Source organism: Aethalodelphis obliquidens, unplaced genomic scaffold (assembly GCF_003676395.1).
Source record: "Aethalodelphis obliquidens isolate GAN/ISIS:26980383/991018 unplaced genomic scaffold, ASM367639v1 scaffold68, whole genome shotgun sequence".
NCBI lineage: Eukaryota > Metazoa > Chordata > Mammalia > Artiodactyla > Delphinidae > Aethalodelphis > Aethalodelphis obliquidens.
The window spans coordinates 9,148,550-9,172,028 of NW_020838012.1; the positions used below are offsets into that span (position 1 = coordinate 9,148,550).

At 42.4% G+C, this 23,479-nt stretch overlaps 1 protein-coding gene across 3 annotated transcripts in view; it reads left to right on the forward strand.

The window, feature by feature from the left end:
* TPD52 (tumor protein D52) overlaps window positions 1-23,479 on the forward strand; it is a 120,024-nt gene that overhangs the window by 56,598 nt on the left and 39,947 nt on the right. Inside the window, exon 1 of one of the 3 annotated variants that reach the window (XM_027089791.1) lies at window positions 15,923-16,619. The exons of 1 other annotated variant lie outside the window; for it this stretch is intronic. In XM_027089791.1, coding sequence (XP_026945592.1) covers window positions 16,577-16,619 — 43 coding nt within the window. In that variant the 5' untranslated portion in view covers window positions 15,923-16,576. Of the gene's footprint in view, window positions 1-15,922; window positions 16,620-23,479 lie in introns of those variants that run through there. One more of the 3 variants, XM_027089789.1, reaches the window with a different exon arrangement.

Sequence of the window (23,479 nt, forward strand, 5' to 3'; positions counted from 1 at the left end):
TGCGGAGCACAGGCTCCGGACGCGCAGGCTCAGCGGCCATGGCTCACAGGCCCAGCCGCTCCACGGCATGTGGGATCTTCCTGGACTGGGGCACGAACCCGTGTCCCCTGCATCGGCAGGCAGACTTTCAACCACTGCGCCACCAGGGAAGCCCCTGTGCTCTGTCTCTTTATCCCTCCCTCCTGCTGAACCCTTGGCAACCACTGGTATTTTTACTATTGCCCTGGTTTTGTTTATTTATTTATTTTTGGCTGTGTTGGGTCTTCGTTTCTGTGCGAGGGCTTTCTCTAGTTGCGGCGAGCGGGGGCCACTCTTCATCGCAGTGTGCGGGCCTCTCACCGCTGCGGCCTCTCCCGTTGTGGAGCACAGGCTCCAGTCACGCAGGCTCAGTAGTTGTGGCTCACGGGCCCAGCTGCTCCGCGGCATGTGGGATCCTCCCAGACCAGGGCTCGAACCTGTGTCCCCTGCATTAGCAGGCAGACCCTCAACCACTGCGCCACCAGGGAAGCCCTCGCCCTAGTTTTGGCTTTTCTACAATGTGATACAATTGGAATCATACAGTATATAACCTTGTCAGACTAGATTCTTTCATTAAGCAATGTACATTTAAGGTTGCTTGATATCTTTTCACGGCTCAATAACTCATTTCTTTTTATTGCTGAATAATATTCCATTGTCTAGATGCACTACAGTTTATCCAGTCACCTGTTGATGGATATTTTGGTTGCTTACAATTATGAACAAGGCTGCTCTAAACATCTGTGTGCAGGTGTCTGCGTAGATGTAAGTTTTCAGCTCCTTTGGGTAAACAGCTAGGAGTATGATTGCAGGACCTGGAATAGGTTATTGGCCTGGTGATTCCCTCTTGTTCCCCGGTGACTGTACACTTGTTGACAATGACCTCCCTACTGGGACAGCCTAACCAAGCTGCTGCAGGCCAGAAGGAGTAAGTAGTGCAGTATATTTAAAGTGATGAAAGTGAAAAACCTACAGCCAAGAATATACTACGTGGCAAGGCTTCCATTCATATTTGGTGGAGAGATCAAAAGTTTTACAGACAAGCAAGAGATAAGAGCGTTCAGCACCACCAAACCTGTTTTACAAGAAATGTTAAAGGGATTTCTCTAAGCAGAAAAGAAAAAGCCACAACCAGAAACATGAAAATTATGAAAGAAGAAATCTCACTGGTAAAGGCAAACATACAGTGAAGGTGGGAAATAATCCACACACGAAGCTAGTAGAAAGATTGAAAGACAAGAGGAGTAAAATCGTCTATATCCACGATAAGTAGTTAAGAAATACACAAAACAAAATGATGTAAAATACGTTGCCAAAAACAGTAAAGGTTGGAGGGAGGAATAAAAATGTAGGGTTGTTAAAATGTGTTTCAACTTGAGATCAGCAACTTAAAATAGTCACATATATATTGCTATATATATATATTGCTATATAGAAACCTCATGGTAACCACATACTAAAAATCTATAGTAGATATGCACACGCAAAAGAGAGAGGAATCCAAACATAACACTAAAGATAGTCATCAAATCACAAAGGAAGAGAGCAAAAAAGAAGAAAGGAACAAAAAAGAACTACAAAAACAACCTCAAAACAATGAACAAAATGGCTCTGACTACATACCTATCAATAATTACTTTAAATGTAAACGGACTAAATACTCCAATCAAAAGATGCAGAGTGATGGAGATTCCTCAAAAGATTAACAATAGAACGGCATATGGTCCAGCAGTTCCACTCCTGGGTGTTTATCTGAAGAAAACAAAAACACTGATTAGAAAAGGTACATGAACCACTGTGCTCATTGCAGCTTTATTTACAATAGCCAAGATATGGAAGCAACCTAAGTGCCCATCAATAGATGAATGGATAAAGAAGATGTAGGGTGGTGTGTGCGCGCGTGCGCGTGTGTCTTATTACTCAGCCATGGAAAAAAAATGAAATCTTGCCATTTGCAAAAACATAGATTGACCTAGAGGGTATTATGCTAAGAGAAATAAGTCAGACAGAGAAAGAAACATACTGTATGATATCACTTATATGTGCAATCTAAAAAACGAGGCAAATGAGCAAACAGAACAGAACAGAAACAGAGTTATATAGAGAGAGAACAAACAGGTGGTTGCCAGAGGGAAGGAGAAAAAAAAAGAAAAGAGTGAGGGAGATTAAGAGGTACAGACTTCCAGTTGCAAAATAAATGAGTCACAGGTATGAAAATGTGCAGTGTGGGGAATATAGTCAATAACTATGTAATATCTCTGTATGGTGATAGATCATAACTGGACTTATCATGGTGATCATTTTGAAATGTATAAAAATACTGAATCACCAGATTATGTAACAGAAACAAACATAGTGTTGTAGGTCAATTACACTTCAAAAACAAAGAAACTCATAGAAAAAGAGATCAGATTTGTGGTTTTCAGAGGCAGGGGCTGGGGAAGGGGGAATTGGATGAAGGCAATCAAAAGGTACAAACTTCCAGTTATAAGATAATTACTAGGATGTAATGTTTAACATGATAAATATAATTAACACTGCTGTATGTCATATATGAAGCTTGTTAAGAGAGTAAATCCTGAGTTCTCATCACAAGGAAAAATATATATTTTTATTTCTTTAATTTCATATCTGTATGAGATGATGGATTTTCCCCAAAGTTGTGATAATCATTTCATGATGTCTGTAAATCAAATCATGCTGGACACCTTAAACCTATATAGTGCTGTATGTCAATTATATCTCAATAAAACTGGAGGACAAAAAAATAAAAGAGGAATTTAAAAAATCTACCTGAGGGGCTTCCCTGCTGGCACAGTGGTTAAGAATCCGCCTGCCAATGCAGGAGACACGGGTTCGAGCCCTGGTCTGGGAAGATCCCACATGCCACGGAGCAACTAAGCCTGTGCGCCACAACTACAGAGCCTGCGCTCTAGAGCTCGTGAGTCACAACTACTGAGACCAAGTGCTGCAACTACTGAAGCCCACACGCCTAGAGTCCGTGCTCCGCAACAAGAGAAGCCGTTACAGTGAGCCCGCGCACCGCAACGAAGAGTAGCCCCCACTCACTGCAACTAGAGAAAGCCTGCGCGCAGCAACGAAGACCCAACACAGCAAAAAAAAAAAAAAAAAAAAAAAAAAAAAAAAAAAATCCACCTGAAGCTATGTTTAGCAAAATATTTTTGTCATTCGGCTTCCTCTAAATTTTGCTGCATAAAAGGCCTCAACATCTCAGTGGCTCTCAACAGTCTTTATATGTCCCTCATGTTACATAGATATCATTTTCATGTGGCCAGACCTTAGTCTGGATTCTAAAATTGTGCAAAAAGGTCTCTTTCAGTGAGATCATCTCTTATCCATTCGGGAGGCTGGGAAATGGAATCTAGCTGTGTGCATAACAGTAAGAGGAAATTTGTTCTGTGATTAGTTAGCAGTCTTAGCCATGTTGAGTAAATGATTCAATCATACAGTAGCTCTTTATTTTGATCTTTCAGGGACAACAGGACAGTACTTGCATGACTGCAGAGTTCTGGGTGCTTTTTAGGAAAGCACTTTTCACCTCATGTCCTGTTCCCATTGCATCTTGAATTATCCTATCATTTTACTTCTGAGAGAGCTTATTGGAATAAAGAAAAATGTGTGTTGTTTCAACAAATACCTGTTTGATAATGATGGCTTCTAAAACTGAGAAAAGTCAGTAAGGAGCCTGAATAATAATAAATGTGGCTGTTATTAAGTCAGATATTTAAAACTTGTCAGGTCTCCTGTCTTTTGTCAGAGGAAAGAGGCTATTTTGAAGCCTTCTAGCCCTTGATTTAGTTTCAGGATAATGGACTCCTCTTCACTTGTGACATTGGTATTCTCCTGTTGCCTTTAAAAAGAAAAGTACATGAAATTTGTGGCTGGATATGGCATTTCTTATCCAGAGTAGCGGGTTTTTAGATAGAAATGCTATAGATTTTAGCATGAGACTCTATTTCTTAATAAAATTTAGGAAGAAATGGACGATGTTTGTGTGGCGTATTTTTTTAGTGATCAATCCACTAGATCTACTTTATTAACTAATTACAGTTGCAAAGCAAGCTTGGCTGCCCTATGTGTGTGACTTGGCGGTAGCGTATTCTGAGCATGTTTGGTCGGCCTCAGCTTGCTGCTGATTGAAGTTCACGGCCAAATATTGATTTTAAATAGGTGCCTACTGTTGCCCAGCAACTCTCGTTCCCTTCAGCAGAAGTGTTTCCTATGAGCCTCTAGTTGCTGAGAATAGCTGTGTAAGCACTGTGAAAGTTTTTCCAGATTAAAATTTGGTCCTCCAGTTCATTTATTCCTTTCAGAGCTCTGACAGTGGGGTGTGTTTATGCCCCCCTGCAGAGCCCTCTTTAAGCTCAGTCAACAACTTGGAAACATTCAGCTTGGGCGAAACCTCTTTATCTTCCAGTAATCTCTCCATAGAGACCACTGTGCTCTTAAATACACCATTAATACCCTTAGACGGGACGGCCTGCTGCCATTCTCTTATTACTGAGCAACTGCTCCAGACTCTTCATATTACTGTAATTCCAAACTCTAAGTAATTATCACTTTGAAAAGGCCAGGCAAGTGTACACCTGTTGTGACATAGCCGATTTTGTCCCCCGTCTAAACTTGCTTGCTTTGTGAGCTGCTAGGGAAGAAACAAACGGGACAAAAACAATCCCTGAGGAAACAAACACCCTTTGGCTACAAAATCTGTCTCTTATTTTCCAAGATAGATATTTCGTAAGTGCTAAGGCCATGTAAAATGACAAGCATTAGATTTTGCTTAAGCTTTCATCCTAAGGCAGATTAGCAGCTGTTGTCTAAAGTAATCATCAGGCCTCACCTTGGAGTTTGTCCAGGAGGCAGAATCTCAGGCCCCATCCCGGATCTGTTAGGTCAGAATCTGTAGTTTATCTCGGTCCCAGGTGGTTTGTGAATGTAAAAGTTGGAGAGGCACTGGTTGGAAAACTTCAGCCTGAGGCTGCAATTACTGAAACCACTCATCAATGTGAGGAGGGATCATAACACTTGAACTCAAACTCTATTTATAAAATGAAAAATTTGTGTATTGTAGTTAACGATCTGAGCACATGGCGAATATCGAGCTATTCTGTTATTTCCTGCTGTGCTCATGAAACCTCTTCAGTCCGAGGACAGTAGTGGCAAGAACACGTCCCGAATGGATAAGAGATGATCTCACTGAAAGAGAGCTTTTTGCACAATTTTAGAATCCAGTCCCTGGCTCCCTGGAGATAGAGAATTCAGGCATTCCTGAGATTTCTCGACAGGTTCTGGCTCTCGCAGTTGAAGACTCAACCAAAAAGTGTTTGGAGGTAGTTATTAAGGGGAGGGAATGAAGCCTCTTGCTCTTTTTATTTTTTTTTAATATATCCTCTGTATCTTTATTAATTTTTTTAACATCTTTATTGGAGTATAGTTGCTTTACAATGTTGTGTTAGTTTCTGCTGTATAATGAAGTGTATCAGTTATATGTATACATATATCCCCATATCTCCTCCCTCTTGCGTCTCCCTCCCACCCTCCGTATCCCACCCCTCTAGGTGGTCACAAAGCACCGAGCTGATCTCCCTGTGCTGTGCGGCTGCTTTCCACTAGCTATCTGTTTTACGTTTGGTAGTGTATATATGTCCATGCCACTCTCTCACTTCGTCCCAGCTTACCCTTCCCCCTCCCCGTGTCCTCAAGTCCATTCTCTACATCTGTGTCTATATTCCTGTCCTGCCCCTAGGTTCATCAGAACGATTTTTTTTTTTTTTTGTAGATTCCATATATATGTGTTAGCAAACGGTATTTGTTTTTCTATCTTCACTCTGTATGACAGATTCTAGGTCCATCCACCTCATTACAAATAACTCAATTTCGTTTGCTTTTTATGGCTGAGTAATATTCCATTGTATATATATTCACATCTTCTTTATCTATTCATCTGTTGATGGACACCTAGGTTGCTTCCATGTCCTGGCTATTGTAATAGTGCTGCAGTGAATATTGTGGTACATGATTTTTTGAATTATGGTTTTCTCAGGGTATATGCCCACTAGTGGGATTGCTGGGTCATATGGTAGTTCTATTTTTAGTTTTTTAAGGAACCTCCATACTATTCTCCATAGTGACTGTATCAGTTTACATTCCCACCAACAGTGCAAGAGGGTTCCCTTTTCTCCACACCCTCTCCAGCAATTATTGTTTGTAGATTTTTTTGATGATGGCCATTCTGACTGGTGTGAGATGATACCTCATTGTAGTTTTGATTTGCATTTCTCTAATGATTAGTGATGTTGAGCATCCTTTCATGTGTTTGTTGGCAATCTGTGTATCTTCTTTGGAGAAATGTCTATTTAAATCTTCTGCCCATTTTTGGATTGGGTTGTTTGTTTTTTTGATATTGAGCTGCTTGAGCTGTTTATATAGTTTGGAGATTAATCCTTTGTCCGTTGCCTCATTTGCAAATATCTTCTCCCATTCTGAGGGTTGTCTTTTTATCTTGTTTATGGTTTCCTTTGCTGTGCAAAAGCTTTGAAGTTTCATTAGGTTCCATTTGTTTTTTTATTTCCATTTCTGTAGTTGGTGGGTAAAAAAGGGTCTTGCTGTGATTTATGTCAAAGACTGTCCTTCCTATGTTTTCCTCTAAGAGTTTTATAGTGTCTGGCCTTACATTTAGGTCTTTAATCCATTTTGAGTTTATTTTTGTGTATGGTGTTAGGGAGTGTTCTAATTTCATTCTTTTACATGTAGCTGTCCAGTTTTCCCAGCACCACTTATTGAAGAGACTGTCTTTTCTCCATTGTATATCCTTGCCTCCTTTGTCATAGATTAGTTGACCATAGGTGCATGGGATTATCTGGGCTTTCTATCCTGTTCCATTGATCTATATTTCTGTTCTTGTGCCAGTACCATATTGTCTTGATTACTGTAGCTTTGTAGTATAGTCTGAAGTCAGGGAGTCTTGATTCCTCCTGCTCCGTTTTCTTCCCTCAAGACCACTTTGGCTATTCGGGGTCTTTTGTGTCTCCATACAAATTTTAAGATTTTTTTGTTCTACTTCTGTAAAAAATGCCATTGGTAATTTGATAGGGATTGCATTGAATCTGTAGATTGCTTTGCATAGTATAGTCATTTTCACAATATTGATTCTTCCAATCCAAGAACATGGTATATCTCTCCATCTGTTTGTATCATCTTTCATTTCTTTCATCAGTGTCTTATAGTTTTCTGCATACAGGTGTTTTGCTTCCCTAGGTAGGTTTATTCCTATGTATTTTATTCTTTTTGTTGCAGTGGTAAATGGGAGTGTTAATGTCTCTTTCAGATTTTTCATCATTAGTGTATAGGAATGCAAGAGATTTCTGTGCATTAATTTTGTATTCTAAAACTTTACCAAACTCATTGATTAGCTCTAGTAGTTTTCTGGCAGCATCTTTAGGATTCTCTATGTATAGTGTCATGTCATCTGCAAACAGTGACTGTTTTACTTCTTCTTTTCCAATTTGTATTCCTTTTATTTCTTTGTCTTCTCTGATTGCTATGGCTAGGACTTCCAAAACTATGTTGAATAATAGTGGTGAGAGTGGACATCCTTGTCTTGTTCCTTATTTTAGAGGAAATGCCTTCAGTTTTTCACCATTGAGTATGTTTGCTGTGGGTTTGTCATATATGGCCTTTATTATGTTGAGGTAGGTTCCCTCTATGCACACTTTCTGGAGAGTTTTTATCATAAATGGGTATTGAATATTGTCAAAAGCTTTTTCTGCATCTATTGAGATGATCATATGGTTTTTCTTCTTCAGTTTATTAATATAGTGTATCACATTGATTGATTTGCATATATTGAAGAATCCTTGCATTCCTGGGGTAAACCCCACTTGATCATGGTGTATGATCCTTTTAATGTGCTGATGGATTCTGTTTGCTAGTATTTTGTTGAGGATTTTTGCATCTATGTTCATCAGTGATACTGGTCTGTGGTTTTCTTTTTTTATGCCATCTTTGTCTGGTTTTGGTGTCAGAGTGATGGTGGCTTCGTAGAATGAGTTTGGGAGTGTTCCTCCCTCTGTATGTTTTGGAAGTTTGAGAAGGATAGGTGTTAGCTCTTCTCTAAATGTTTGATAGAATTTGCCTGTGAAGCCATCTGGTCCTGGGCTTTTGTTTGTTGGAAGATTTTTAATCACAGTTTCAGTTTCAGTGCTTGTGATTGGTCCGTTTATACTTTGTTTCTTCCTGGTTCAGTCTCTGAAGGTTGTGCTTTTCTAAGAATTTGTCCATTTCTTCCAGGTTGTCCATTATATTGGCATAGAGTTGCTTGTAGTAATCTCTCATGATTCTTTGTATGTTTGCAGTGTTAGTTGTTACTTCTCCTTTTTTCATTTCTGATTCTGTTGATTTGAGTTTTCTCCCTTTTTTTCTTGATGAGTCTTGCTAATGGTTTATCAATTTTGTTTATCTTCTCAAAGAACCAGCTTTTAGTTGTTTTGATCTTTGCTATTGTTTGCTTCATTTATTTTTCATTTATTTCTGCTCTGATCTTTATGATTTCTTTCCTTCTGCTTACTTTGGGGTTTTTTTGTTCTTCTGTCTCTAATTGCTTTAGGTGTAAGGTTAGGTTGTTTGAGATTTTTCTTAAGCCTCTTGCTCTTTAATATCTCCAAAAGCATTTCTTAAAGGAAAGAAAAAAAAGCCTCTGGCCTGTTTATTGGACAGGAGCTCAATTTCAGTTATTTTGAGAGGGCAGAAACACACTCCACCCATAACATTCAAAGCTCCTGCCAAGTGAGAATTTCTTTGCAAGTCAATAGGTCAAGTAATAGAGTTGGTTGGAACTCATTTATCACTTAAAGATTTGCATTTAGGTCTGAATAATTTGAATATATTACTAGTTTGTGCATTTTTCTGGAGAAGGGGGTTCCAAGGGGTAATGTTTTTTCTTAGAACACAGTGCCACAATAGACTTTTTTCCCCTTGGGTTAGAAAATAAACGGAGAAAGTAATGGCATTCTCATAGGAAGTATTTCCTACAATTCTAACATAGAATTTCCAATCTGAGGGCTGACATACTTTCAAAAGAAAGTCAGGATTATGCAGTGTAGGAATTGAAGCCTCCTCCTGAGCCGGGGATGTCGTCCTGAACTGCCTTCTTTATCTCATCCATCGCATACACCACAAAGGAACATACAGACCAACCACCCCCACCTCCTGTTCACTCACTTCTAGCCTCTCGTCCTTCCCCTGGCCTCTGCTCCCCCTTACCTGTCTTCTACCATTGCTGTGACTAAAATTTCTATGCAGGATCACCGGGACACCGAGTCCAGTGGCTTGTTTATAAATCTCTGTAGCATTTGGTCCTGTCCACTTTCTCTCCTCCCACTATTCCTGTGGTATTGGTCACTGAAGTTTTTGTCCAGGTTTTTTGCCTCTTGAGAGCACTTGAGCCAGACTGCCCGAGTTTGAATCCTAGCTTCACCACTTGCTAGTTATGTGTCTGGGGCGAGTTATTTATCTTTTGGGTGCTTCAATTTTCTCATCTATAAAATGGGGGTAGTGAAAAAACCTACCCTACAGGGTTGGTGTAACGTGCATAGGAGAATGTCTGGTACATAGTAAGGGTTCCTTAGGGGTGAGTTATCATATTGTCATTGTCTTCATCACCATCACCACCACCACCACCACCATCATCATCACCATCACCACCACCACCATCACCACCACCACCACCATCACCATCACTACTACCACCACCACCACTGCCATCACCATCACCACCACCACCACCATCATCACCATCACTACCACCACCACCACCACCACCATCATCAGCATCACTACCACCATCACCACCGCCACCACGACCACCATCACCATCATCACCACCACCACCACCACCACCACCACCACCATCATCACCATCACAACCACCACCACCATCATCATCACCATCACCACCACCACCATCACCACCATCATCATCACCATCACCACCGCCACCACGACCACCATCATCACCATCATCACCACCACCACCACCACCACCACCACCACCATCATCACCATCGTCACCACCACCACCATTACCATAATCACCATCAGCACCATCATCATCATCATCAAAGGGCAGTTCTTGCTCTTTGCAGGCTTCTTGGCCTGCTTCCTATTTGTAGGTGTTCACTGCCTTTTTTCTTTCTTCCTTTCATAGGACCTGTCTTCTCTTTGGGCTCTTCCTTGACAGTCTTGGGGTTTCCCACATTGATATCTTTGGTCCTAACCTTTTCCTGAGCCCCAGAGTTTAATTTCTAACCACTGGCTGGCCATTTACTTTCAGAATTTTCTGAGCATTTTAAACCCAACCTGCCAAATGGAATCCACTTTCTGGTCCTTCAAAGTCTCCTCTCTCCCTCCTTCCACCACTCCTCTTCCCTCCTTTCATCTTCATTGATGCCATCACAGACTTCCACAGCTCCTGCTGGGGAATCACAGGTAGAGCTTGGTCTTTATTTCCCCCACACCCCAGTCATCCAGTTGGGCTTCAGGGTCTGTTGAAGATTCCCTCCGTGGTATCTTGGAATATGTCTTTGCCTTTCTCTTTCCACTATTGCTCCCTGGAGCACACTCTTTGTATTAGTTTGCTCTGGCTGCCATTGGGTGGCTTAAACAACAGAAGTTTATTTTCTTACAGTTCTAGAGGCTTGAAGTCCAAAATCAAGGTGCCAACAGGGTTGGTTTCTGGTGAGGACTCTCTCCTGGGCTTGTGGACAGCCACCTTCTCAAAGGCCTCACAGGGCCTTTCCTCTGTGCATGTGCTTCCCTGGTGTCTTGTCTTTTCTTATAAGGACACCATTCCTATTGGATTAGGGCCCCACCCTATGACCTTATTTAACCTTAATTACCTCCTTAAAGCCCTGTATCCAAAATACAGTCACATTGGGGATTAGGGCTTCAACATATGAATTTTGTGCGGGACACAGTTCAGTCCATAACAGCCTTGGTGCTGCTGATGGTTTCACTGATCTCCTATCTCCCCTCTGTGATCCATGTTCATATAGAGGCAGGAACGATCTTTCTAAAACAATGGTCCCCAAACTTTTTGGCACTAGGGCCTGGTTTCATAGAACACAGTTTTTCCACAGACAGGGTTGGGGGCAGGGAGGGTTCAGGCGGTAATGCTGGTGATGGTTCAGGAGGAAATGCGAGCGATGGAGAGCGGCTGTAAATGCAGGTGAAGCTTCGCTCACTTGCCCTCTGCTCACCTCCTGCTGTGCGGCCCAGTTCCTAACAGGCCACAGACTGGTACTAGTCCATGGCCCGGCGGCTGGGGACCCCTGTTCTAAAACAGAGCTCTGACCACCTCCCTCCCATTTCTAATAGCTTGACACAGCTCCCCCTTGCTTAGATGCAGTGTGAGGATTCCTGCTATGGGACTTTTGGGCTCTGTCCTTCAGTTCTTTACCCTTACTAATCTGGAAACTGGAGATAACTTTACCAACCCCGTGTTGCCATAAGGATGACGTAAATGCTGACAAGTAATTGTTGTTTTGTTGTTATGAAAATCACGTTCGTGCTCCATAGTCTGCTGTTCAAGGTCCTCCATCACTTTGTTACTCCGTGTGCTCCCCTGCCAGCAGCCTCCCCTTGTCTGGTGCTTGTTAGTGATGCAGATGCTGCACTGTAATTAGATCCTCAGGTGATTGGTATGTGAGGGTCTGGTTCCTCACCTGCTTCTTAACTGCAGTCCAGCTTTCTCCTGGTGCAGAAAGGAGACAGGCCTTGGAGACAGACAACGTGGTTTCAAATCCCAGCTCCTGGAATTTGGTTTCAAATCCCAGCTTTGGGTGGGCGTGGATGTTTACAGACCCTGTCTCTGCTTTGTTTCCATCTGAAAAATGGGGACAGTCATAGCGCTTACCTCACAGGGGTTTTTCGAGGATTAATTGAGACATTGTGTAAATAATGGAGTCTCTACCCTTGTGATTTTAAATTGGATTTCATATTTGAAACTAAGTACCTTTTTGTGTGCTTGGTTCATGGTACTTTTTTTTAAATTGAGGTATTGTTAATTTACAATGTTGTGTGGTTTCAGGTGTACAGTAGAGTGATTTAGTTATACATGTATATATATTCTTTTTCAGATTCTTCTTCATTTTAGGTTATTATAAGATATTAAGTATAGTTCCCTGTGCTATACAGTAGGTCCTTGTTGTTTACCTACTTTATATATAGTAGTGTGTATATGTTAATCCCAGACTCCTCATTTATCTCCCCTGACCATCTCCTTTGGTAACCATAAGTTTGTTTTCTATGTTGTTTTATTTTGGTTTTGAGTCAAGGTTTCCTTACGTGGCACTGGGGGGGAAATGGCGGTGGTGTTTCTTAACCCCTCGGCCTCTGTACTGTCTCATGCTGATCATGGAACAGGGTCCTGCTGGTTTTCCTCAGGCAGGATGTGACCAGCAAAGATATGATGGTGAGACTCCTTTTCCCGTGGAGGGTCAATCAGCTGCTTCTTCAGGGGAAGGTGGAGAGAATCCTTTCAGGTCTCAGCAGTGGCCAGGAACCAGAAAGGGTCTGTATGTCTATCCCTTTGTGACACTTCACCCCATTATGGCTGGGAGAGAGAGCCTGTTCCTTGCCGCTCCAGCTGCTTCAAGCCTACTTAACCCCATAAAGAGGAGTTCTTCTCAGTCAGTTTTAAAAAAACCTTTTCAAACTTACAGAAAGTTTGCAAGAATAAGAATACTAATGGGCTTCCCTGGTGGCGCAGTGGTTGAGAGTCCGCCTGCCGATGCAGGGGACACGGGTTCGCGCCCCGGTCCGGGAAGATCCCACATGCCACGGAGCAGCTGGGCCCGTGAGCCATGGCCCTGAACCTGCGCGTCCGGAGCCTGTGCTCCGCAACGGGAGAGGCCACAACAGTGAGAGGCCCGCGTACCGCAAAAAAAAAAAAAAAAAGACGACAGCTCCATATTCTACCCAGATCATTCACCCACTGCTCACATTGTACCCCATCTGCTCTATCATTCTCACACGCATAGTAGTTTATTTTCTGAACCATTAGAGAGAAAGTTGCGTACATCATAGCACTTTGCCCCCAAATCCTTCCATTTGTACTTTCTAGGGAGAGGGATATTCTCTTACATAACCACAGTACAGTTGTAACTTCAGTAAATTCAATATTGATACAATACTTCTATCTCATCTGCCATTGTATTCCAGTTTTTTTAAACTGACCCAGTAATGTCCTTTATAGAATTTCTTTTTTCTCTTTGGTTCAGGACCCAGTCTAGGATTAGGTATCATTTCTAGTTGTTATGTCTTTTTAGTCTCCTTCAATGTGGATCATTTTCACAGCTTTTTATGACATCAACATTTTTGAACAATGCAGCCTCTGCCTCTTTAAAAAAAAAAAAAAAGAACCTTTCTCATTTTGGATTTGTGTGATGTTTCCTCATAATCAGATCCAGGTTCTGCATTCTTAGCGTGAATACCTCGTAAGTATTCAGGGTATCACATTTGAAGATTCATGTCCACCTGCCTCTCGAGTGACAGCAATGTTGATCATCCAGTAAAGGTAGTGTTCAGTTTCTCCCCCGTGTTGTTACTGTATTTTCCATTCCAACACCTAATTAATCTGTGGGGAGGCCCCAAAAGACCACGTATATATCCCACTTATAAAACTTTCTTCCTGATTCTTGCCTGAGTCTCTATGGTGACGGTGGATGCAGTGTTTTTCTCTAAGAGGCTTCCTTCTTCCTCTTTATTGATCTACTTATTATTTGTATGGCATGTTAGTCTGGGTTCTTCAGAGAAATAGACCAGTAGGATATCTATATCTATATATCTGCATCTATGTCTATAAATAAGAGATTTACTGTAAAGAATTGCCTCACAATTATGAAGCAGAGGAGTCTCAAGTAGTCACAGCTGGAAACCCAGGAAGGTTGATGATATACAGTAATTCCCCCTTATCTGTGGTTTCACTTTCTGTGCTTTCAGTTACCCGCAATTCTAAAACATTAAATGAAAAATTCCAGAAATAAACAGTTCATAAGCTTTAAATTGTTCACCGGTCTGAGTAGTGTGGTAAAAACTCGTGCTGTCTCACTCCTCCCCGCCTTTGACGTGAATCAGCCTTTTGTTCAGTGTATCCTGCCCGCTAGTCACTTGGTAGCCAGCTCAGTTATCAGATTGACTGTCACGGTATCACAGAGCTTGTGTTCAAGTAACCCTTGTTTTACTTAATAAAGGCCCCAAAGCACAAAGAGTAGTGATGCTGGCAATTTGGGTATGCCAGAGAGAAGCCTTTAAGTGCTTCCTTTAAGTGAAAAGATGAAAGTTCTCAACTAATTAAGGAAAGAAAAATATTGTATGCTGAGGATGACAAGATCGACGGTAAGAATGAATCTTCTATTTGTGAAATTGTGAAGAAGGAAAAAGAAATTCGTGCTAGTTTTGCTGTTGCATCTCAGACTGCGAAAGTTAACAGCCACAGTGCATGATAAATCCTTAGTTAAGGTGGAAAAGGCATTAAATTTGTATAATAAGGTATTTTGAGGAAGAGAGACCACGTTCACATAACTTTTATTAGTATATTTTTGTAATCATTCTATTATTAATTATTGTTAATCTCTTCCTGTGCCTAATTTATAAATTAAACTCTATCATAGGTATGTATGTATAGGAAAATTTCTCATGGTTTCTGCCCCCATTGGGGGTCTTGAAACGTATTCTTTACTAATAAGGGGGGCACTCCTCTACTTCTAGTTTGAGTCTGAAGGCCTGAGAATCGGGAAAGATGACGGTGTAAATTTCATTACAAGTCCAAGTCCAGACACAGAAGACTGATATCTCAGCTCGAAGACAGTCAGGCAGAGAGAGTGACTCTTCTGTTCAAGCCTTCAACAGATTGGATGAAGCACATCCACTTTGGGGAGGGCAGTCTGCTTTACTCAGTTTACCGATTAAAGTGTTAATCTTGTCCACAAACACCTTCACGGACGCAACTACAATAATGTTTAATCAAATATCTGGGTACCTCGTGATCCAGTCAAATTGACACATGCAGTTAACCATCGGATATGGACTCTTGGACTCCTATTTTTAATGGTTTATAATCCACTGCTATCCTTAATTATGATGGTGATCAAATTGTCCTGTATTTGGCCAGCTGGCTGCTGTGTCATTATGACACGTTCACAGGATCTGATATCTGTGGCCTGGCACTCCTGTTGGGCAATTGCATCGTCTGTCTGTGTGCCCTGCAAGCTCCCTCCAAGTAAATTTTTGTGTGTTATATAGCTTTTCTGTAGACTATCTCTTGAACTCTTTCAAAATTAGGGAGAACCTGCCTAGACATATTTGAATGATGTGTTAACGGGCAGGTAGAAACTTAATATTGTTTGTAGTCATTAGTACTTAACTCCGTTTCCATTTGCACTAACAGGAGTCATCCAGTGGGTTATCGCTCTGTGGTGTATACTTTACTGGCTGGAAATATTAACTTCTGAGCTGCCCATGGGTGCCCTCTGCTGGCACTGCAGTGCATACACACTTTTCTGGGATTTCTCCTCTGCCCACTTACTCTTTTGGTTGATTGGTCTCTCCAATTATCACGCAATTATGGATCATGCAGTGCAGACAGTTTTGGAACCTGCTTTGTTTACTGATATCAAGAATATCTTTCCCTGTAAATATATACATTTCTACGTCATCATGTTTATGTTGGCATAGTTTTCTATTACGTGAATGTTCTATTTAGCATTTAAATAATCCACTTTTAGGAAGCATTTGTATTCTTTATTTTTTCTATTTTATATAGCACTAAAGTGGACATTCCTTGTATACAAACCATTCATATGTGACTTATTAAGTTGAACTTGATAAGTGGATAGGAATTTGACAGGTAAAAATATAGGGAAAAGAGACTAGTTCGAGAAAATTGCATAGGCCAAGTTTAGGATGTATTCAAGCAATAGGAAAATCAGGTTTGGCTGAAACGTGGTGGGGTAATAGTGCGAGATGGTTGGAAAGTAGGTATTGTAGGATTCTTTCTATTGAACTGATAGACTCCAACTCCAACCGTAAGTGAAGCAGAATCGAAATTTCTCTGTTTAATAACCGGGAACCCCAGGGCAGCTGGATCTAGGGACTCAGATGCTCTTGCTCTGTCCCTTTGCTGTCACCGATTGTCCCTCTGTCCCTTCCCAGGTTCTCTTGCCTGTTGGCATGGGGACAGAAAGAGCTCTCAGCTCCCCCAGCTGGACATATGGGAAGAGTCACTTTCTCCCATTACTCATTGAGTAAACATCAGGGAAGGTCTGTAGTTGGTGCTTTTGGGGGTCAGATGTCTACCCTTAGACTAGTCCCTGTGAGCACGGGGATGGGGTGTCTGCATGGGCCAGATCTGAAGCGCTAGCCCACACCTGTGCCCAGGGGCAGAGGCCGGAACCACGGAAGACTCTCCCCCAGGAACCCTGTGGAGAAGGTGAAGCGGGATTCTTCAAGGAAAAGAGGGTGCTGAAGAGACAAACAGGAGATGTCTGCACATATGGGCGCTGGTCCATACTGGAACGCTTCAGGTAGGTCTGCAGTCGGTGCAGTCAGTGACGAACGAAAAGAGGGAAAGGATGAAAAAGCCATATTATGTGTACACGTTGGATGAAGAGCTCTTGCTGGTGCTTCAGTATAGAGGTGGAAAACGTGGAGGTGATTCCTCTTGCCTGGACTGTGGCAGTAGACTCTGAGTCCCCCGTCTTTTTTTTTTTAATAATTAATTAATTAATTTTTGGCTGCATTGGGTCTCCGTTGCTGTGCACGGGCGTCTCATTGTGGTGGCCTCTCCTGCCGCGGAGCACAGGCTCTAGGTGCACGCGCTCCAGCAGTTGTGGCACATGGGCCCAACTGCTCCACGGCGTGTGGGATCCTCCCGGTGAGTCCCCCTCTTTTAGCCTCTTTCTGTCTACAGTGCATCCTATACACTGTTTCCAGAGTCATCTTTATAAAACATTTCATCCTGTTTCCCCCTGGCTCAAACACCTTCTGTGGCTTTTTTTGCACATTATATTAAGTATAAAAATTTGTCACTCAAGGTCTTTAATGGTCTGTCCCTAAGCTACACTTCCATTTTTTATATCTTACAGCCCCCTTCTACTTAGTTTCTGAATCTTGAGCCTACTGAATTTTTTTGCCATTCCATTAACATATCCCATGCTTTTCCCACCCCTGGTTCGCTGTTCTTATTTTCCTCACGTGCTAGAATGTATTGACTGCGACCTGACTGGAGAACTACAGCTGGTTCAAAGAGACAGATTTTACATAACGGTCCTAAGATTATACCTAAGCAAGTAGAGTAAAAATTTGAGACATCATTTAAATTCTGAATGCTCCTGTTTATAAATAAGGCATGCAGTGTCTGCATAAGCTGTTATTTCCTTTCTTCACTCCACGTGGATTAGAGCGAGGACAGCAGTCCAGAATGCAGCCCCTGCCCTAGAGGGAAGGCTGTCCGGGCCCAGAGGGACTGGCAGGTGGACACATCACATCCTGTGTGCTGCTGGCGGAAGGGAGAGCTGGAGAAGGCAGGGCTTCCGAGAAGAGATGGCGTTTCTGCCTGAGTCTTGAAAGACGAATGAGCTTAGCAGGCAGAAAAAAGGCAGCATTTCAGGCAGAGGGTGTAGCATGGGGGTCCACACCAAAGATCAAGGACATGGGAATTTTGAGGGTTCTGAGGAGCTTGGAGGTGGCTGCGGCTTGCTCTGTTACCTGTGTCGGTGCTAATATCTTTTATCTTAGTTCCGGCTGCTGTAATAAGTTACCACAGAATTGGGAGGCTTATAACAACAGACATTTGTTTCTCACAGTTCTGGAGGCTGGGAAGTTCAAGGTTGGTTGATTTGATCCTGGTGAGAGCCCTTTTCCTGTTGGCAGATGGCTCTCGTCTTGCGTCCTCGTGTGGTGGAGAGAGAGCTCGAGTTAGCTCTCCTTCTTTTTTTGGGAAGACACTAATCCCATCAGGGGCCCAATCCTCTTGGCCTCATCCAAACCTAATCATCTCCTAATACCATCATATTGGGGGTTAGGGATTCAACATATGCACTGTGAAGAGACACAAACGATCAGCCTGTAACACTTTCTAACACTTGTGGCTCAAGGAGGAAGCATGAGAATGGAGAAATGTTTTTTTCCACCAGTGATTTGGTGACCACGTGTAGAGTGTTGAAAGGGTCAGGGGCCCCATTAACCACATCTAGTCCAAGAACGTAACTGTGATGCCTGCCCTATCTTGGTAAGAGATACTATGGATTTCAAGAAACCAGCCAACTCATTTTTTCCAATAATAAGAAACCATTTATTCTATTTCTAAATATAGAATAAACAGCATTTATAGTTGCCCAAATTTTGGTATCTCTTAGGAGAAAAACACAGGTTGATTTTTTGTTGTTGTTGTTACAACTAAACTTTTTAAAAACTTAGACTTGCCAAAAATAGAGTACAACATGAGACTAACAGAAAAAAAAAATAGAAGATAACTCTTAAGATGAATATAGACTGTCTTGGTGCATATATATTTTATACACTAGCCACAGATTGTTTTTTTCATGCTTAAAATATTTTGTTTCATATTTGCTTCCAATCCAGGGACAGTATATTGAGTTCCCATTTTATCAGGTGGACTTGAAAAGGTAGAACACGGCCTTTTTTTTGTTATGCAGTAACAGACCATCTCCCGCCTACGAGAGGGGTTGCTTTTATTTTCACCTTTTTAATATGAGCTGAGCCACGTGGGTGAAAGCAGCAGGAACCGTAAATGCTGTCACTCTGGCAAAGGCCAGGGTTAGCTCAGAAAGGGTGTGTGAAGAGGCTGGGAAGTGGATCTGGTGACTTAGAAGTTTTGTTTTATAAGCCAACCAGGACGGTTGCTGTGCAGGTCGTGTTCGCACCCAGGCTACTGCCACCCCTGCAGGCCTGACCTTGGTTAGCAAGGAAGGGGCAGGGGGATCTGGGCGCTTCACCTGCAGGGCTTTTCTTCTCTTGAAACGGAAACACCATCTTTGCAGAAAAGGGAAGGGAAGGGAAGGAAAAGAAAAGAGAGGAAGACAAGTCAGGCTGACATTTTTGTTACACTAAAGCCAGACGTTGCTTTAGATAAAGTCATCTTGGAAATGGAGGTTTATTTCTCTACCAAGCCACACACAGAAAGCCGGTCGCTTAACCAGGAAGCTTGGCTCTCGGGACTCCACTCTAATCCAGGGTGGAAAAAAAGTAGCCCCCAGATGGCATTTGTGGGAGATTACTGGCTGGTAATCCTTCCTTGTCCTAGAAGATTAAGTCTGCCCTGGTGTAGTTGTGGTCAGCTGAGTGAGTGATTTAAAAAAATAATAAATTGTGGTTTCTTGTCAATCTGCCAGTGTCTGACATTTGCTTGAACTGTTTGTACATCGGGGCCATGTTGCGGCACCAGGTCCTCCTTTGTTTATTGAAGAAAACTCCAGCAAGCTTGGTTTCCTGTCCAGGTTGTTGGTTGTTGGCTGAAATGAACAGCAGGTGGTGACTAGAGCCTTTCCTCAGGTTGCTGGGGAGAAGTCATTTATTAAACAGCCCTCTTGTCCCAAGGGCGTGACGGCTGCACCTGGGCCAGGAAGCCAAGCTCTCAGAAACCTGGGCTTGATTTTTTTCGCGAGGTTGCCCAGTGCAGTGATCCGAGGGAATACGGGCAGAGCAGCGCTCAACCAAGGAAGAGCAGGCGGTGATAGAACTATGCGTTCTGCACTCATCTGGAATGGACGGTAGAGAGATGGATTTTTACGAGGACTACCAGTCCCCCTTTGATTTTAACACAGGAGTGAACAGAAACTATCTCTACCTGTCTCCTAGTGGAAATACATCCCCACCAGGATCACCTACTCTTCAGAAGTTTGGTAACTACTAGTTTTCTAAAGTTAAGTTTGCTGTAATGAAACCTGTACACAACTTGGGATTTGCCGGGCCTTAAAATTCTTAGTGTAAAAAGGTACCGGGATATTGCTCTGTTGCCACTGGTTCGTGAAGCTGCTACAGATTCCAAGCAGAGAGCTAGATGGCTCATTAAATATTTAGAATATATGTTATATATTTAAATATATATAAATAAATGGGAACTTAGATTTTATTTTATTTATTTTTTAATCTTGTATTGGAGTGTAGTTGATTTACAGTGTTGTGTTAGTTTCAGGTGTACCGCAGAGGAATTCAGTTATACATATACATATATCTATTCTTTTGCGGATTCTTTTCCCATACAGGATATTACAGAATATTGAGTAGATTTTAAAGGTAGAACTATTTGTATGGGCATTAGAGGTCTTCTGATCACCTTGAGTTCATTGAGCTGATAAATAACAAAAATGGGGGAATCCGAACGCTTCTGGTCACCTATGTAATTTATGAAGATCCCCCCCTCCCCCCAATCTTGTCTTTGCGAAAATGAGGCTTAAGCATCTGAAACACTGACTAAATTCAAGGTTCTGCTAAGGGAGGGCCTGGATTTTGTTCTGGAATACTGTGAGCAACATGCAGAGATATCCAGGTGAGAGATTTTGAGAGAAAAACTCAAAGCTGCTAGACCTTTGGAAGCAGTCATTGCTTCCCAGGTGCTGCTCTAAGATTGCTCTGCAGGCCCGGAGCAACCATCAAGGAAGGGCTCAGTTTATTGGTACCGGCAGCACGGAGCTGGAAGCAGCCTCGGCCACGTCCAGGCCAATCCCCTCACTTTACAGCTAACGCTTGGAGACGGTTAAACGACCTCTGTGACTTGCCAGAGAGGTAAGCAGATTTTCCTAGAAGTTAATGTTTCCCTTACTAACGAAGAGTAGGTCACATTTCTCTCTTCTTACGCTTAAAAAGTGGGTAAATTAGGAAAAAGATGGTAAAGGCCACAACACGAAACCTAGTTGTAAGTATTTTAGAGAGCACGCTAAAGCAGCATGCCTCTCGCCATTGGTCACGATCCGTGGCCACCTGTGGGGGTGTAGTTTGGATTTCCAGGAATGGAAAATTGTTGACAGTAACAGGGTAGAGCTGATCTCCAGCAGTTGGGGACTGGCAGGCAGCAGCTGGGTGCCTGCCCCCAAAGGATGACCTCCTCCATCCTCACCTCTCAGTCCTATGTGTAGGAAATGCTTCAAGAGCAACACACAGTAGGAAGTTAGAGCTCAATGACAGAGTGAAGCCTAAGTGACATTGGCCGTGGGAGCTGGGACTGTAGTGACCTGACCTCAGGTAGATCTTGGTGATCAGTGTGCAAGGCTTCGAGATTCCCAGGAGGATTCTGCCACTCGTTTGAGGTACTGCTCAGTCTTTTTATGTCTCTGTTCCACCTCCTTTTACTTTTCCCAGCTGTAGTAATTGCTGCCTTTGGATGTTTTCTGTTAAAACAGAAGCGGTGGGTAGGGTTGAGTGTGTCTCTAGGCAAATTTTGAACAATTACCTCCCCAATTCCTACTAGCAATCTGTAAGAGTCTGGGCTCGTGGGATTCGACACAGAATGATTAAAAAAAAAAAAAAGCAGTGAACAACAAAAACTGAAAACAAACTCGTGTACCCACCAGTGCTCATGAGATTTATTAGTTTGTGATAATTAAAAAAAAAGGAACAGTGGAGAGAGCAGTAAAACAAACAGAAACCCCCATAAGCAGTCACCTAGTAAGAACATGGTGATTCTAAAATAAGCAGATCAAAGTGGGGATCTCCAGTCTCTGTGCCCAGGACTACTCGGGGCGCAAGAAGCTTGCAAATCTGTTTGAACATCAAATGTGAGGCGTAGATGGAATGAGTACTGTCTTCTGTATGTGTGCAGCCTTTGTATTTCTAGATAGGAGTGCTTAGGATGGATTCCTACATTATAAATCCATTTAAAAGCTCACGTGGCTATTGACCACTACGCATTTTCCTAATCAGCAGACAAGTAGTACAAAAAAAGAACTGATGTTAAAAGGAATCATAGGGCTTCCCTGGTGGCGCAGTGGTTGAGAGTCCGCCTGCCGATGCAGGGGACACGGGTTCGTGCCCCGGTCCGGGAAGATCCCACGTGCCGCGGAACGGCTGGGCCCGTGAGCCATGGCCGCTGAGCCTGCGCGTCCGGAGCCTGTGCTCCGCAATGGGAGAGGCCACAACAGTGAGAGGCCCGCGTACCGCAAAACAAACAAAAAAAGGAATCATACTCAGAAAGGCTGGGAACACTGATCTGAAAAACATATTCTTTGATATTTATCCAAAATGCCATCATGGGGCAAATGAGAAGGTAACAAGATTTAATCTGTGGGTAGAATGTTCCTCAGAAGCAATCTGAGTGAAGGACAGGATGAGGGCCAGTGCCTGGAACAAAAAGAGGTCTTTTATCAGGGACTTTAAAACTCCCTTGGTACAGCCAGCCCATGTTCAGAAATGCCATATACTTCTTGATCCACAACTCTCATAGATACAAATGTCAATAGCTGAAGCAGAATCCTGTGAAACAGAACTTATCCTTACTATGTGTGATGTACTCTGATATCTTATATTATTCCATTTCTTCTTTTAAAAATGCTCATGTGGTACTGCTAAATGGATTTCACAGTGCGTAGTTTGAAAAACACCGATTTCAGATTCTGGAATACAAAGCTTCATTAGGGGTGTCAGTCTTTTGTTCACTGCTTTTCCCCCAGCACCTGGAACAGTGCTTGACAGCTGTGGTTCAACAAGTATTGTTGGTTGAATGAATGAGTGAATGAATGAATGAATGAAATGAAACTGGCGAAGAGTAAATCGCACTGCAGTTCATTTTACAGATGTGAACATGGAGGCCAAGAGAGGTAAGTCCCCGAATCACAAAGTTTAGCCTAAGTCGGGACTCATACTCACCCTCAGTTCTCAAACCAGTGTGTTTTTTTTTCCTTTGGTTTGTTTGTTTTTTGATCACAGGAAATCTCCACCTGTCTGGTAACGGATATCATACAACAGGTTAATCATTTAAGGCCTAACCTTTCCTTTGGTCAAGGGTCTTAAGTGGGGTAGTTTGTTGATTCCTCATGTGCTGCTTGGACCTGAACTTCCCATGTTGCCATGCGGTCAGCAGAGTGGCCTCACAGCTGGTTTCCTTGGCTGCATTTTTCTCTTCCATCCTGTGAACATCTACAAGGAAAACTTCCCAAATGTTATTTATGTAGACTCACTCTTTCTCTTAAGGATTTTCTAACGTACAGAAAGATGCAGCCCTAGTTTATAAAAAAAACCCCTTTGGTTATTTCTAGTGGTTTCAGGAAATAGGAACCATTTAAAACTCTGACATTTTAGTTTCGTGCTGTCGTATTTGACACTCTAACAACACGGGAAAAACTCGAACTGAAATGTCCTTTTCATTCTCTTTTATACCCCTTCTTGATTTCTACTCTGTGCCATTCTCTCTTCTTTTTAGGGAAGGAGT